The sequence below is a fragment of the Callionymus lyra genome, unplaced genomic scaffold, assembly GCF_982586985.1.
Source record: "Callionymus lyra unplaced genomic scaffold, fCalLyr1.hap1.1 HAP1_SCAFFOLD_131, whole genome shotgun sequence".
Classification (NCBI taxonomy): domain Eukaryota; kingdom Metazoa; phylum Chordata; class Actinopteri; order Syngnathiformes; family Callionymidae; genus Callionymus; species Callionymus lyra.
The window spans coordinates 72,231-85,247 of NW_028258607.1; the positions used below are offsets into that span (position 1 = coordinate 72,231).

At 46.6% G+C, this 13,017-nt stretch overlaps 2 protein-coding genes across 4 annotated transcripts; one reads left to right on the forward strand and one right to left on the reverse strand.

The window, feature by feature from the left end:
- Positions 1 to 210: 210 nt before the first annotated feature.
- Positions 211 to 4,642, reverse strand: luc7l3 (LUC7-like 3 pre-mRNA splicing factor). 2 transcript variants are annotated; one of them, XM_087782590.1, is made up of 10 exons: positions 4,452 to 4,642; positions 3,971 to 4,037; positions 3,865 to 3,904; positions 3,633 to 3,777; positions 3,443 to 3,517; positions 3,058 to 3,162; positions 2,748 to 2,885; positions 2,331 to 2,680; positions 2,059 to 2,249; positions 211 to 1,993 (listed from the first exon to the last, which is right to left on the reverse strand). In XM_087782590.1, the coding sequence occupies exons 1-10, from the start codon at positions 4,548 to 4,550 to the stop codon at positions 1,803 to 1,805; spliced, it is 1,401 nt and encodes a 466-aa protein (XP_087638716.1). In that variant the 5' UTR covers positions 4,551 to 4,642; the 3' UTR covers positions 211 to 1,802. The 2 variants fall into 2 exon arrangements, with proteins under 2 accessions (XP_087638716.1, XP_087638715.1); XM_087782589.1 differs by having other exon boundaries at positions 2,748 to 2,909.
- A 112-nt stretch (positions 4,643 to 4,754) lies between these two features.
- On the forward strand, positions 4,755 to 12,711 carry ankrd40 (ankyrin repeat domain 40). 2 transcript variants are annotated; one of them, XM_087782592.1, is made up of 6 exons: positions 4,755 to 5,067; positions 5,252 to 5,400; positions 6,829 to 6,977; positions 8,522 to 9,172; positions 9,433 to 9,614; positions 11,809 to 12,711. In XM_087782592.1, the coding sequence occupies exons 1-6, from the start codon at positions 5,065 to 5,067 to the stop codon at positions 11,956 to 11,958; spliced, it is 1,284 nt and encodes a 427-aa protein (XP_087638718.1). In that variant the 5' UTR covers positions 4,755 to 5,064; the 3' UTR covers positions 11,959 to 12,711. The 2 variants fall into 2 exon arrangements, with proteins under 2 accessions (XP_087638718.1, XP_087638717.1); XM_087782591.1 differs by having other exon boundaries at positions 4,755 to 5,060.
- The last annotated feature ends 306 nt before the right edge of the window (positions 12,712 to 13,017 follow it).

The following is a 13,017-nucleotide window of genomic DNA, read 5'->3' on the forward strand; positions in this document are numbered from 1 at the left end:
CACATCAATTCCAAAATCATTTCATTAAGAAATGCATAGAAAACAATGAACATATTGAGCATCATTTGTCATATTTGCTGTAAAATCAATGTTTCTAATGATGGATCAAACTTTATTGATCCCTCTTGAAATAACACGGACAACTGCAGTGAACTTTGTTTCTGTAAAACAACATTGGTTTGGTTGAATAAACACTAGAAACACAATAGGTGGACATGGTTTTACTTTTTATTCAACAAGCCATAAACAATAAAAGCAGAGTAAAGAAGTTGTGAAACAAAATAACCTAAAGTGGACTTTACAGTGGGGGGGCAGAGCGTCAAGGTCGGCTCTGGATTAGGAAAAAAGTCATAGAAAAAGCACAACCTCATCATCACTGGACCAACACAGAAGCGCTCAAACGTGGATCAGAGCCCGGAACAAGCACCGTTTCGTTGGACTTTAATGGGCGAAATGAAAACATCTGGTCAAAATAAGATACTCTGCTTTTAAGTTTGGTATTTTCATGTCCAGGAGACACGGAGAACAAAAAAACCCACAGATGAACCACAACTACCTTCAGGAAGCAAAGATATGATCATGATTATCTTCCCTCTCATTGACTACACATTTGTGTTGTTACACACAAGCCACTACACACTTGTGGTTCACCTTATTTTTAAGCAGCGAAGGTTCAGGTTCAAGGTGAGGATGAGGGGGGTTCCAGAGTCTTCCATCCAGCCCGGCGTCCTCTGGGGAGCAGAAATGACCACAGGATGGCGTGTTAGAAGAGTTTCTCCCAGAACGACTCCACATACAGCACATGTCCGAGGAACAACGCCCGACTCGTACATCCAATAATAACACTGACCTGGTACTGGCACAAAGCACATGTCAAGACTGCACTTGGCTGACAAGCTGCTCGTTCTTAATCTTCAGGTGTAAACATAGGATTTGAGACGTGAATCTCGTAACTGAACGAACCAACTTCTTTAAATCCATGTATTCACGACAGTCGGAATATAACATTCCAGATCTAGCCTCTCCAAGAACGCTTGAGCGTTCAGAGAGGTCCGCTGTTCTTTTATCTTCGAATCCAAATGACAACAGCATAACAGCAACATTCAAATATGTGGGTAGAGAAAGGAGTACCTGGGGTGAGTACCTGCACACTTTGACAGTCAGTATCCATGATTTTTAATTTGCCCTTTTCTCATGTGGTCTCGCTCACAACACCAACGCTGTGTGAGGTGAAGTCGGCTGCAATTCATTCCATAGACCCTACCCTTCAGTTAGTCAGTTGCATACGCCCCAGTAACACCCTCGCCCCCCCCCCCCCCAACATCACATCATTTGAGTCTAATGGCAGCAAAACAAATGGTTGACTTGTTGAGACAAGAAGTAAAACTGTCACAGTAATGTGAGGCTAACAAACGACCTCCAATTCTACGCCTAAATAAATGACATTGAAGGAAGTTTAAATTGCTGCGATTGGTTGACTTTTCTAAAAGGTCCACATTGTAAATAAGACATGAAGGTGAGGGTTACCTCCAGAGTCCCTGGACTGTCAACATGTTTAATATCTTCTTATGCATCAGGCCTAGTCTTCATGGTCAGCTCATATTTATACTTGAAAGATATGTAGGTTTATAAAGATATTCACATGGTTCATACAAGCAGAGTCAGGTGCATTCATGACCTTAAATAGGGTGTGAGTCAGGGTGAGGGGGGGAGGGTGAGGGGTGGTAGGGTTGAGAGCCAGGGAGGAGCACGGAGGAGGATGCACTTACCTGAGCCTGATCTGAGGTCCTATCAGATCAGTTTTAATTGGACTGAGTGTCACCTTCAGATTGGAGGAGCTCTTGCTGACCATTTTGCAGCGGAGAGGAAATGGAGGCGAGAGCCTCGGTCTCCATAGCTTCCACTTGTGAGGAGGACTTGATGGAAGCAGAGTCATCATCAGAGGGCTTTTCTTTCTTGGAGCCGTTGCTCTTCTCTTCTGTGGTTTTACGATCTGGATGCGGGACATTTGTTTATTATACAAGTGATGGATTCTCTAGAGAAGACTTTGAAACATACCTTTGTCCTTCGACGAGTGATCCTTGTCCGCGTCTCTGTCCTTGGCTCGGTCTCTGCTTCGGCTACGATGGCGGTGAGATTTGCGGTCGGGGGTGCGAGACCTTCGCTTCTCACGACTGCGAGAGCGACGCTTGCGGTCGGTGCGATCCCGACTACGCCTCCTCTCCCGGTCTCTCTCCCGGTCCCGGCTCCTGAAAAAAAGGAAAAGGCTATGATCAGAATCATTTCTTATGACGACGTTACAGTCATTGGATGGTTTCTTTTAGACATACCTGCTGCGTTTACGCTCCCTGTCCCTCTCTCGATCCCGGTCTCTACTCCTGGACCTCCGGCGGTCTCTGGATCGGCTTCTTTTCCTGTCCGATGCTCGGCTGGAGTGGCGGCTGTTAGAATGGCTTCGACGAGCTCGCCGGTCTCGGTCCCGCTCGCGGTCACGATCTCGTTCACGATCTCGTTCACGCTCCCGTTCCTTCTCCTTCTCCTTCTCGCGCTCCTTCTCCTTCTCTTCCTCTTCTTTGCGCTTCTTTTCCCGTTCCTCCCTCTCGCGCTCCCGGTCTTCTCGGTCCCTCCTGACAACTGGATTCTCTCCAGGCGGTTCCTCTGAGCGACGTCGTAGTTTCTCCTGGGAGGTCAAGAAGAAACAACCTTGAGTATTTGAAGAAACGATTCAAGATTAGAATCTTTTGCACCTTGAGTTCTTCTACAGTGGACTTGATCTTTGCATATCCCATGTGCTGCTTGCCCATCAAGTGGTCATCCACCCTGGACTGTGCGTCACCCACGATGAGGAAGGCTCCACACACCTCGCACACCTCCATCTGTTTTTCCTGCGCGGCAAAGGTCTCAATGGTCTAGACAAATGTCGTTGACAAGAAAGATTATGCTGTGAGCAGCAGCTATACTTATGACCTGAATCTAACCGTACAAGAGTCGGCACCAGCAGTATTTGTTTTAACCACTTCTGAAATACCATTTGTAGGTACATTGAAAGAAACTTACCGATGGGGTCGAGCTCAGAAGCTCCCGTTCTTCCTTTAGCTGCTCCACAAGCTTCATCATGCCTTGTGCTTCCTCCACTCGTCCTTCAGAGCCCAGTTCCTCGATCTAAGTCAGGTGAAACGAAAGAACATGAAGCAGATGCAACAAGAACATACACGCGAGTAACATTACTCTCACATTGGGGCGTTGATGACACTTTGGAACACAAAACGTCTACACATGTGAAAACATCATAACTGTGGGTGATTTAATGTCATAAATATATACAATGCTGAGTTAAATCATACTTTATCATTTTTCAGGAACACATTGTGAGAAGAAGAAAAGGTTTGAAAACTTGACATTGAATCTCGAGCAGCATCTCCTGAATACATTCAAAATGTACCTGTTCAACCAGATCTTCAATCTTCTCTGTTAAAACCTGGGACTTCTCCTCGTTCTTTCCCGCTGGTGGCGGCGCCTGAACAGAAAATAAACCACATCTCAGCACAAACACCACGTTTTTGTTGGTCGTATTATAAAACCACTAAGAATAACCCTCAAGGGTGATTCAGGATTATTACTAGACTACTGACCCCTGCAGTTTGCTGAGCCTGAGATAAAGCTAGACGGGCATGTCCTCTGCGAATACGACGCTCCACCTCAGCCAGGAGGGACTGCAGGTAGCGCAGGAAGTCCCGCTCATAGCCCTCTTTCATAAACCGGGAGCTTTTTTCATATCTGAAAAACATGAAAGAAAACCCTTAAATTAAACATGTTTAAAATTGTTGTTTGTAACTAATATAATGTCCTATATGGTACACTCACGTTTTTCGGAGATTTTCATCATGGATTTTCTCGCATGGGCCTTAAAGAAACGAACAGTCTCTGGTTATTTCAACTCAGATGTTGACAAACACAATTTGATACGAACCCAGATCGGAGCGAGTGTTCGTGAATAACTCGGCTGGACAGAAGCCACAGAGATAATATCGACACACCTGGAATACATGATACATGTTAATACGTCATCATAAAGAACAACTGAAACAGAACACAATGTGCAATATTCAGAGGAAATAAACAGCGACTCAATCCTTTCACACACTTACACCAAAATGAAATGTTGAGCAACAATGTGTCGCTGAGAGATTGAATAAATACAGTTGTAGCTACACGTTTAGCAACTAGCATGTTAGCGCAGCAACACGAGGCTAGCAGGACAACAGGCCACTGAACGATGGTCCCTCAGATGCTCTTCATCAAACACCTGCACACTCGGAACATTGTGCAACACGAAGGTGAGAAACATGTAAATAACGTAGAAACCATCACACCTGCCGAAGCTAAGCTAGTTTAGTCCTAGAAGCTAAGCTAGTGTTGTCATGGAAGCTAAGCTAGTCAAGATAACTCACGCTCTCATCGTCCCATTTCACGTTGGATCGCTTTTCGTCCGGAGCCAGGTTTCTATCCCGGCCCATCAACTCGTCGAGCAACTGGGCCGCGGACAGCATTCTGACCTTCGAGTCTCAGAACCTGGTTGGTTTCCTCAGAGGACAAGAATCCCTTGTATCGCGCCCAAAGTATCACGCATCAAAATGGCAGAGTCGATGACGTCATCGGTGCGGCGGGCTCAGAACCGGAAGAGCTTCACATTTAACATTAATTACATTCCGTACATTTGTGTTGTTCCGAAAACAAAAAAAAACAAGCGATAATTAAAGATAGAAAGTTGTATAATAATTAAAATATGAACGTAGCAAATGTAGCAAGAGAGAAAAAATATTGTTGTTAAATTAATTTCTAACCATTAACGTTTATTATTTAGCTTGAAGAAACTGCTTTGCGTAAATATATAATAAAGTGTTTTGTGTTATTGTGATGTTTAACTCTCAGATAGGAACTAACGTGTGGAGCGGTGTCACACCTAAACATGTCCCCCCGGTGAGGCGCTGATGACGGATCTGAGGGTTAGAGACGGATTTAATTCTCGAGCCTCAACGGAACCTTCAGTCCACACGCAGGTAGATGGTAAGAACGTAGATGGTCAGAAGGTCCAGAACATGTTCTGAGTCCATGTCCTCAAGTTCGAGCAGCAGAAGCTAATTACTGCCATCGACTGTAATGTCGGGGAATTAGCTTCTTATTTGAGGAAAGTTTTGTTCGGCGAGCAGCGAACGTTGATCGGTTATTATTATTGTCTCCTTCCTCCAAGACCTACGGACCAGACATGTCCACCAGTTCGCTGGACAAGGAGCTCCAGGAGCGGCTGAGAGAAGCTTCTGCCATCGGGGATGTTGACGAGGTGCGCACCCTAGTGGCGAGTGGAGTGAACGTCAACTCTCAGAACGAGATCAATGGCTGGTGAGTGAAGCTCAGAACAACAACTTCAGCTCCATGTTGTAACCCCTCATGTGTGACTGTGATGAAGTCTTGTTGTTGACACTGAACATGTCCACATGTCTCCTGTCCATGAAGCTTCTTCTAAAAGATGATTCTGATCTTCATCATGTCAACAGGACTTGTTTACACTGAACATGGCCATGAAGCTTCTTCTAAAAGATGATTCTGATCTTAATCATGTCAACAGGACTTGTTTACACTGAACATGTCCTTGAAGCTTCTTCTAAAAGATGATTCTGATCTTCATCATGTCAACAGGACTTGTTTACACTGAACATGTCCATGAAGCTTCTTCTAAAAGATGATTCTGATCTTCATCATGTCAACAGGACTTGTTTACACTGAACATGTCCATGAAGCTTCTTCTAAAAGATGATTCTGATCTTCATCATGTCAACAGGACTTGTTTACACTGAACATGTCCATGAAGCTTCTTCTAAAAGATGATTCTGATCTTCATCATGTCAACAGAACTTGTTTACACTGAACATGTCCATGAAGCTTCTTCTAAAAGATGATTCTGATCTTCATCATGTCAACAGGACTTGTTTACACTGAACATGTCCATGAAGCTTCTTCTAAAAGATGATTCTGATCTTCATCATGTCAACAGGACTTGTTTACACTAAACATGTCCATGAAGCCTCTTCTAAAAGATGATTCTGATCTTCATCATGTCAACAGAACTTGTTTACACTGAACATGTCCATGAAGCTTCTTCTAAAAGATGATTCTGATCTTCATCATGTCAACAGGACTTGTTTACACTGAACATGTCCATGAAGCTTCTTCTAAAAGATGATTCTGATCTTCATCATGTCAACAGGACTTGTTTACACTGAACATGTCCATGAAGCTTCTTCTAAAAGATGATTCTGATCTTCATCATGTCAACAGAACTCGTTTACACTGAACATGTCCATGAAGCTTCTTCTAAAAGATGATTCTGATCTTCATCATGTCAACAGGACTTGTTTACACTGAACATGTCCATGAAGCTTCTTCTAAAAGATGATTCTGATCTTCATCATGTCAACAGGACTTGTTTACACTGAACATGTCCATGAAGCTTCTTCTAAAAGATGATTCTGATCTTCATCATGTCAACAGGACTTGTTTACACTGAACATGTCCATGAAGCTTCTTCTAAAAGATGATTCTGATCTTCATCATGTCAACAGGAATTGTTTACACTGAACATGTCCATGAAGCTTCTTCTAAAAGATGATTCTGATCTTCATCATGTCAACAGGACTTGTTTACACTGAACATGTCCATGAAGCTTCTTCTAAAAGATGATTCTGATCTTCATCATGTCAACAGGACTTGTTTACACTGAACATGTCCATGAAGCTTCTTCTAAAAGATGATTCTGATCTTCATCAACAGGACTTGTCTACACTGGGCCTGCAAGCGGAACCACAAACACATCGTTTCCTTCTTACTGGGCTGCGGAGCCGATAAAGAAATCCTCACTGCTAAGGACGAGCTAGCATCACAGCTTACGTCCAAAGCGGACATAAAGAGACTCCTGGGAGGTAAAATGAAATGTAACTTGTGTTCTGTGCTTCAACATTGATGTCTCACTCTAGTCACTCTGGTCACTCTGGTCACTCTGGTCACTCTCGTCCCTCTGGTAACTCTCGTTTTCTCGTCACTCTCGTCCCTCCGGTCACTCTTGTCACTCTTGTCTCTCTTGTCTCTCTCGTCACTCTCGTCACTCTCGTCCCTCTCGTCACTCTCGTCCCTCCGGTCACTCTTGTCTCTCTTGTCTCTCTTGTCTCTCTCGTCACTCTCGTCCCTCTCGTCACTCTCGTCACTTTTGTCACTCTCGCCCCTCCGGTCACTCTTGTCTCTCTTGTCTCTCTCGTCACTCTCGTCACTTTCGTCCCGCCGATCACTCTTGTCTCTCTTGTCTCTCTCGTCACTCTCGTCTCTCTTGTCCCTCCGGTCACTCTTGTCTCTCTTGTCTCTCTTGTCTCTCTTGTCACTCTCGTCACTCTCGTCTCTCTCGTCCCTCCGGTCACTCTTGTCTCTCTTGTCTCTCTCGTCACTCTCGTCTCTCTTGTCCCTCCGGTCACTCTTGTCTCTCTTGTCTCTCTTGTCTCTCTTGTCTCTCTTGTCACTCTCGTCACTCTCGTCTCTCTCGCCCCTCCGGTCACTCTTGTCTCTCTTGTCTCTCTCGTCACTCTCGTCACTTTCGTCCCGCCGATCACTCTTGTCTCTCTTGTCTCTCTCGTCACTCTCGTCTCTCTTGTCCCTCCGGTCACTCTTGTCTCTCTTGTCTCTCTTGTCTCTCTTGTCTCTCTTGTCACTCTCGTCACTCTCGTCTCTCTCGTCCCTCCGGTCACTCTTGTCTCTCTTGTCTCTCTTGTCTCTCTCGTCACTCTCGTCTCTCTCGTCCCTCCGGTCACTCTTGTCTCTCTTGTCTCTCTTGTCTCTCTTGTCTCTCTCGTCACTCTCGTCCCTCTTGTCTCTCTCGTCACTCTCATCCCTCTCGTTCCTCTCGTCACTCTCGTCACTTTTGTCACTCTCGCCCCTCCGGTCACTCTTGTCTCTCTTGTCTCTCTCGTCACTCTCGTCACTTTCGTCCCGCCGATCACTCTTGTCTCTCTTGTCTCTCTCGTCACTCTCGTCACTTTCGTCCCGCCGATCACTCTTGTCTCTCTTGTCTCTCTCGTCACTCTCGTCTCTCTTGTCCCTCCGGTCACTCTTGTCTCTCTTGTCTCTCTTGTCTCTCTTGTCACTCTCGTCACTCTCGTCTCTCTCGTCCCTCCGGTCACTCTTGTCTCTCTTGTCTCTCTTGTCTCTCTCGTCACTTTCGTCCCTCCGGTCACTCTTGTCTCTCTTGTCTCTCTCGTCACTCTTGTCCCTCTCGTCCCTTTCGTCCCTCTCGTCCCTCCGGTCACTCTCGTCTCTCTCGTCTCTCTCGTCTCTCTCGTCTCTCTCGTCTCTCTCGTCTCTCTCGTCACTCTGGTCACTCTGGTCACTCTCGTAACTCTGGTCACTCTCGTAACTCTGGTCACTCTTCTTACTCTTCTCACTCTTCTCACTCTTCTCACTCTTCTCACTCTCGTCACAGTGGAGGTGGAGGATGACCCAGAAGTGAAGGACCCTGAGCTGCCGATCGTCCCCAACTACTTGTCCAACCCACCGTTCATGTTTTCCAAGCTGCACAGTGAGTCGGATCTGGTGGTCGCGCAGCACCTCCTGCAGAACGGTTCTGAGGAACTCACTCCGAGCTCAGACAGCGACTCCTCCTCGCTCTCTCCGGAGAAGTCTCTGAGCGTCGCCTCCGACGAACCTGCTGCGTCCGACAGTTACAGCCACGAACCCCAGTCCGGGGAGTCCATCCCTGTCAAAGACCAGAACGGCACCGGTCCGGCTCCGTCCCACAACCACACGGTTCCCCACACGGTGCCCGTGGACCCGTCAGTCGAGCCTCACCTGGTCAGCCATGCAGAGCCTCACCTGGTCAACCATGCAGAGCCTCACCTGCTCAACCATGAGTTAGCTCACACTGTCAACGGAGTTTTGTGTTCGCCGCCTCTGGCCTCAACCAGCCCCGGCCTCGCCTGCAGCAACGGAAGTCCGGTGCACACCGAGGTGACCAGCACGTCCTCGGGCCGACAGCCGTCCGTTCCACAGCAGCTGAGTTACGGAAGTCCGGCGGGTTCGATGCCGGCGTTCCAGCCCTTCTTCTTCACCAGCACCTTCCCCGTCAGCGTTCAAGGTGAGACGCATTAAAACCTTCATTGATTTAGAAACTCGTTGCTCCATCTGTAGAGTCTCAGAATCACATCTGGATCTAGGAAAGTTTTGAATAATTCTTGATCTACTAGCGTGTCGTTTGCTTCAGAACCAGCAAAAGACTGAAACTTGAAGCATATTTTTTGATGCTAAAACTTCATCTGGGCTTCTGTTCTGAAGAAATGGAAAATGAGCTTCTAGACCGAGGTTTGCATGAAAGGTCACCAAGTTGTCCTCTGACAGAGTTGGTGCTGAAGGTCCGGATCCAGAACCCGCACGTGCGGGAGAACGACTTCATCGAGGTGGAGCTGGACCGGCAGCAGCTGACCTTCAGGTCCCTGCTGAGGGTCTGCTGCAGAGAGCTGGGGCTCGGCACCGAACATGTGGAGAAGATCCGGAAGCTTCCGAACACCATGCTGAGAAAGGTGTGTAGCTGTGTGTCGCGTGATGTGTGTGACGTACAGACGCGTGTGCACGTGATGTGTGTGACGTGCACGTGATGTGTGTGACGTGCACACGATGTGTGTGACGTGCACACGATGTGTGTGACGTGCACACGATGTGTGTGACGTACAGACGCGTGTGCACGTGATGTGTGTGACGTGCACACGATGTGTGTGACGTGCACACGATGTGTGTGACGTACAGACACGTGTGCACGTGATGTGTGTGACGTGCACACGATGTGTGTGACGTACAGACACGTGTGCACGTGATGTGTGTGACGTGCACGCGATGTGTGTGAGGTTCTGTTCATTTTGAGCCGTGTGCGAGGAACCATAAGTAGATTTTGATCCACAGACCTCAGAGCCCGAGCTGGGGTGTAAGTCTGGATCAGATCAGTGATGTAAGGAGGAGCCTGACCATGAATAGCTCTGAAAGTAAGAACCAGAATTTTAAAGTTGATCCTGAAAGAAACTGGAAGCCAGTGAAGAGTTTTAAGGAGAAATGTGAGTTCTTCTACTTGAGCGGGTCAGAATTCTCACTGCAGAGTTCTGAATCAACTGCAGGCGAGACGATGCTTCTTGTTAAGACATGAAAACAAACTGTTACAATAGTCCAGACGAGAAGAAACAAACGCATGAATTATAAGATCCAGATCATGTTCCGACAACATTTTCCTAAGTTTAGAGATTTTTCTCAGTTGAAGGAAACAGTTTCTGGTCAGTTTTCTGCAGTGTCGAACAAGAGACATGTCTTTATCAAATACAACACCCAGGTTTCTCAGGCTCAGTTTGACAGACTGACCTAAATCACCCAAGTACTGACTCAACCCTGGAACCTTATCATCAGGAGCAATCACCAGTGTTTCAGTTTTGTCCACATTTAGCTGTAAAGTGTTTTCACTCATTGTTTGATTTCTAGCAACAATTGACTAAGTTCAGCCTCTGGGGCTCAGTTGATCAACAGTAGAGCTGGATGTCATCAGCAAACATGTGATAAGAAACATTAGGAAATCTCTGAATGATTTAACCGAGGGGAATCAAGTACAGCAAAAACAATAAAGGACCCAGAACAGAACCTTGAGGGACTCCACACAACAGATCTGCCGATTCAGACCTCATTTGATTGGCAGATACACTAAAACTGCGTCCAGAAAGGTAAGATGAGAACCATTGTAACACAGACCCAGACAGTCTTATCCCTCAGTCTTCTCAGCAGGATCTGGTAATCAACTGTGTCAAAGGCTGAGGACAGATCCAAGAGAACCAGAACAGTGGATTTACCAGAGTCAGCCGACATCATGATGTCACTGGACACTTTCAATAAAGCTGTCTCCGTAGAGTGATGATGACCGAAGCCAGACTGAAACTTATCATGGATGTCGCTCTGATCCAGGAACAGAGACAGCTGCTCAGACACCACCTTCTCCAAGATCTTGGACAAGAAAGGGAGCTTAGAAATAGGCCTGAAATTACTGAGGTCAGTCGGGTCTAAGCCTGGCTTTTTGAGCAGAGGCTCCACAATGGTTTAAATGCATTGGGAAAAACCCCTGTGGAAAGGGAGAGGTTCACCATATTGGTAACCCAGGGGCCAATTACATCAAATACTTTGATAAAAAGCCTACAAAGAAGGATGTCATCTGAGCAAGAGGAGGGTTTCATCTTGTTCACTAGTGATGAAATATCACCCAAAGATACAGCAGTGAAGGAGGGCCAAGAGGAGGAGAGGGGCTCAGAGACAGTAGGGGTTCCAAACAAAGAGGGAGAGATTTTCTCTTTGATCAATTTAATTTTGTCAATGAAAAATCTCAACAATGCATTGCTGTCAGCTTCACAGAAGACAGGCGTGATTTGAGGAGCAGGAGACACGAGAGAATTAATCATGTCAAACAACACTTTGGGGTTTTTCTTATTTGCTGCTACCAGTTTTCTGATGTTATCAGATCTAGCAGTTTCTACCATCTTAATGTAAGAAGACATCAGATCCCTGAGGTGAAGTCTCTGCACCTCAAGTTTAGTGGACTTACAGAGACGCTCAGTCTTTCGACAAAGTCTCTTCAGATTCAGGAGATCTTCATTTGTCCAAGGGCACCGTTTTTTCTGAATTTTCAAGTTCGATTTACAGGTGCCACTTGATCCAGTATTTCAACGTGTGTGACGTGTGCGTCTCCTCCAGGACAAGGACGTGGCGCGACTGCAGGACTTCCAGGAGCTGGAGGTGGTGCTGGTCCCGGAGAAGTCGGAAGGTTTGTCTCTGTTTTCAGGGGCCGGAGGTCTGACGGACAGACCCTGCTACAACATGAAGGCCTCCCGTCTCACCTATTAGACCTCCTGCCGCTCCTGCTGGACTCTTGTAGACCTCGGAGCAAACAGTAGTCGCCTGTTCAGGCCAGTTTGAGAACCTGGACTTGTCCTGTAGCTCCTCCCACTTCTCTGAGTCCTAGACCCGAGGACTTCCCTCATCTTAGGTTCGAGTTATATTAATTCTTACTAATAAAGTTGTTCATTTCCTGAATGCAGCTGCAGACACACACACACACACACACACACACACACACACACACACACACACACACACACACACACACACACACACACACACACACACACACACACTTGCCTTCTGTTGACTCGTCTGATCACAATCAAGACCAAAAACCAGTCCAGATGTGAAGGAACTTCAAGCTTGTGTTTCTCCTCCTGCTGTCGTTGAACTGCTTCTGTGATTCATGTCCGGACGCTGCTGTCGTCATGACGACCATCGAGTGTTTACTAACGTATACCTGAAGCTCTTACTGCGTTTCTAATTTTGATTCTATTTTTCTATTTCTTCTTGAACAAGCTGAGAAGACACTGTTGGGACAAGAATCATGTGGGACTTGAACTGGTGGAAACAGAGAACTATTGAAAGGGGGATGAAGTGAAAGAAGGTGTGAAGGTTGAGATGAACCTATGCATTCAGAGTCGATATTTTTGTATGAGAACGTTCTCCACGGTTGTAACTGAAGAAGAACCTTCTGTTGTCCTTCTGTTCTGGAGACTTGTATCAGTTCTTTGATAAAGCATGTCAGATGTTTCATTCTTGCTCTCCGTCGCTCACTCCATCACTCTCTCTCCGTCGCTCACTCCGTCACTCTCTCTCCGTCGCTCACTCCGTCACTCTCTCTCCGTCGCTCACTCCGTTACTCTCTCTCCTTCGCTCACTCCATCGCTCCCTCTCCGTCGCTCACTCCATCGCTCTCTCGCCGTCGCTCACTCCATCACTCTCTCTCTGTCGCTCACTCCATTACTCTCTCTCCATCGTTCACTCCATCGCTCTCTCTCCGTCGCTCACTCCATCGCTCTCTCTCCCTCGCTCTCTCTCCATCGCTCTCTCTCCGTCGCT

Excerpts from the sequence above, each read along its gene's own strand:
- luc7l3 (XM_087782589.1), bottom strand. The coding sequence starts at position 4,550 with ATGCTGTCCGCGGCCCAGTTGCTCGACGAGTTGATGGGCCGGGATAGA. Across the intron at positions 4,038-4,451 it reads TGAAATGGGACGATGAGAGC|GTGTGTCGATATTATCTCTG; the intron begins GTGAGTTATCTT and ends CATGTATTCCAG. Across the intron at positions 2,910-3,057 it reads TTCTGAGCTCGACCCCATCG|ACCATTGAGACCTTTGCCGC; the intron begins GTAAGTTTCTTT and ends ACATTTGTCTAG.
- ankrd40 (XM_087782591.1), top strand. The coding sequence starts at position 4,992 with ATGACGGATCTGAGGGTTAGAGACGGATTTAATTCTCGAGCCTCAACG. Across the intron at positions 5,401-6,828 it reads CAGAACGAGATCAATGGCTG|GACTTGTCTACACTGGGCCT; the intron begins GTGAGTGAAGCT and ends CTTCATCAACAG. Across the intron at positions 9,615-11,808 it reads CGAACACCATGCTGAGAAAG|GACAAGGACGTGGCGCGACT; the intron begins GTGTGTAGCTGT and ends CGTCTCCTCCAG.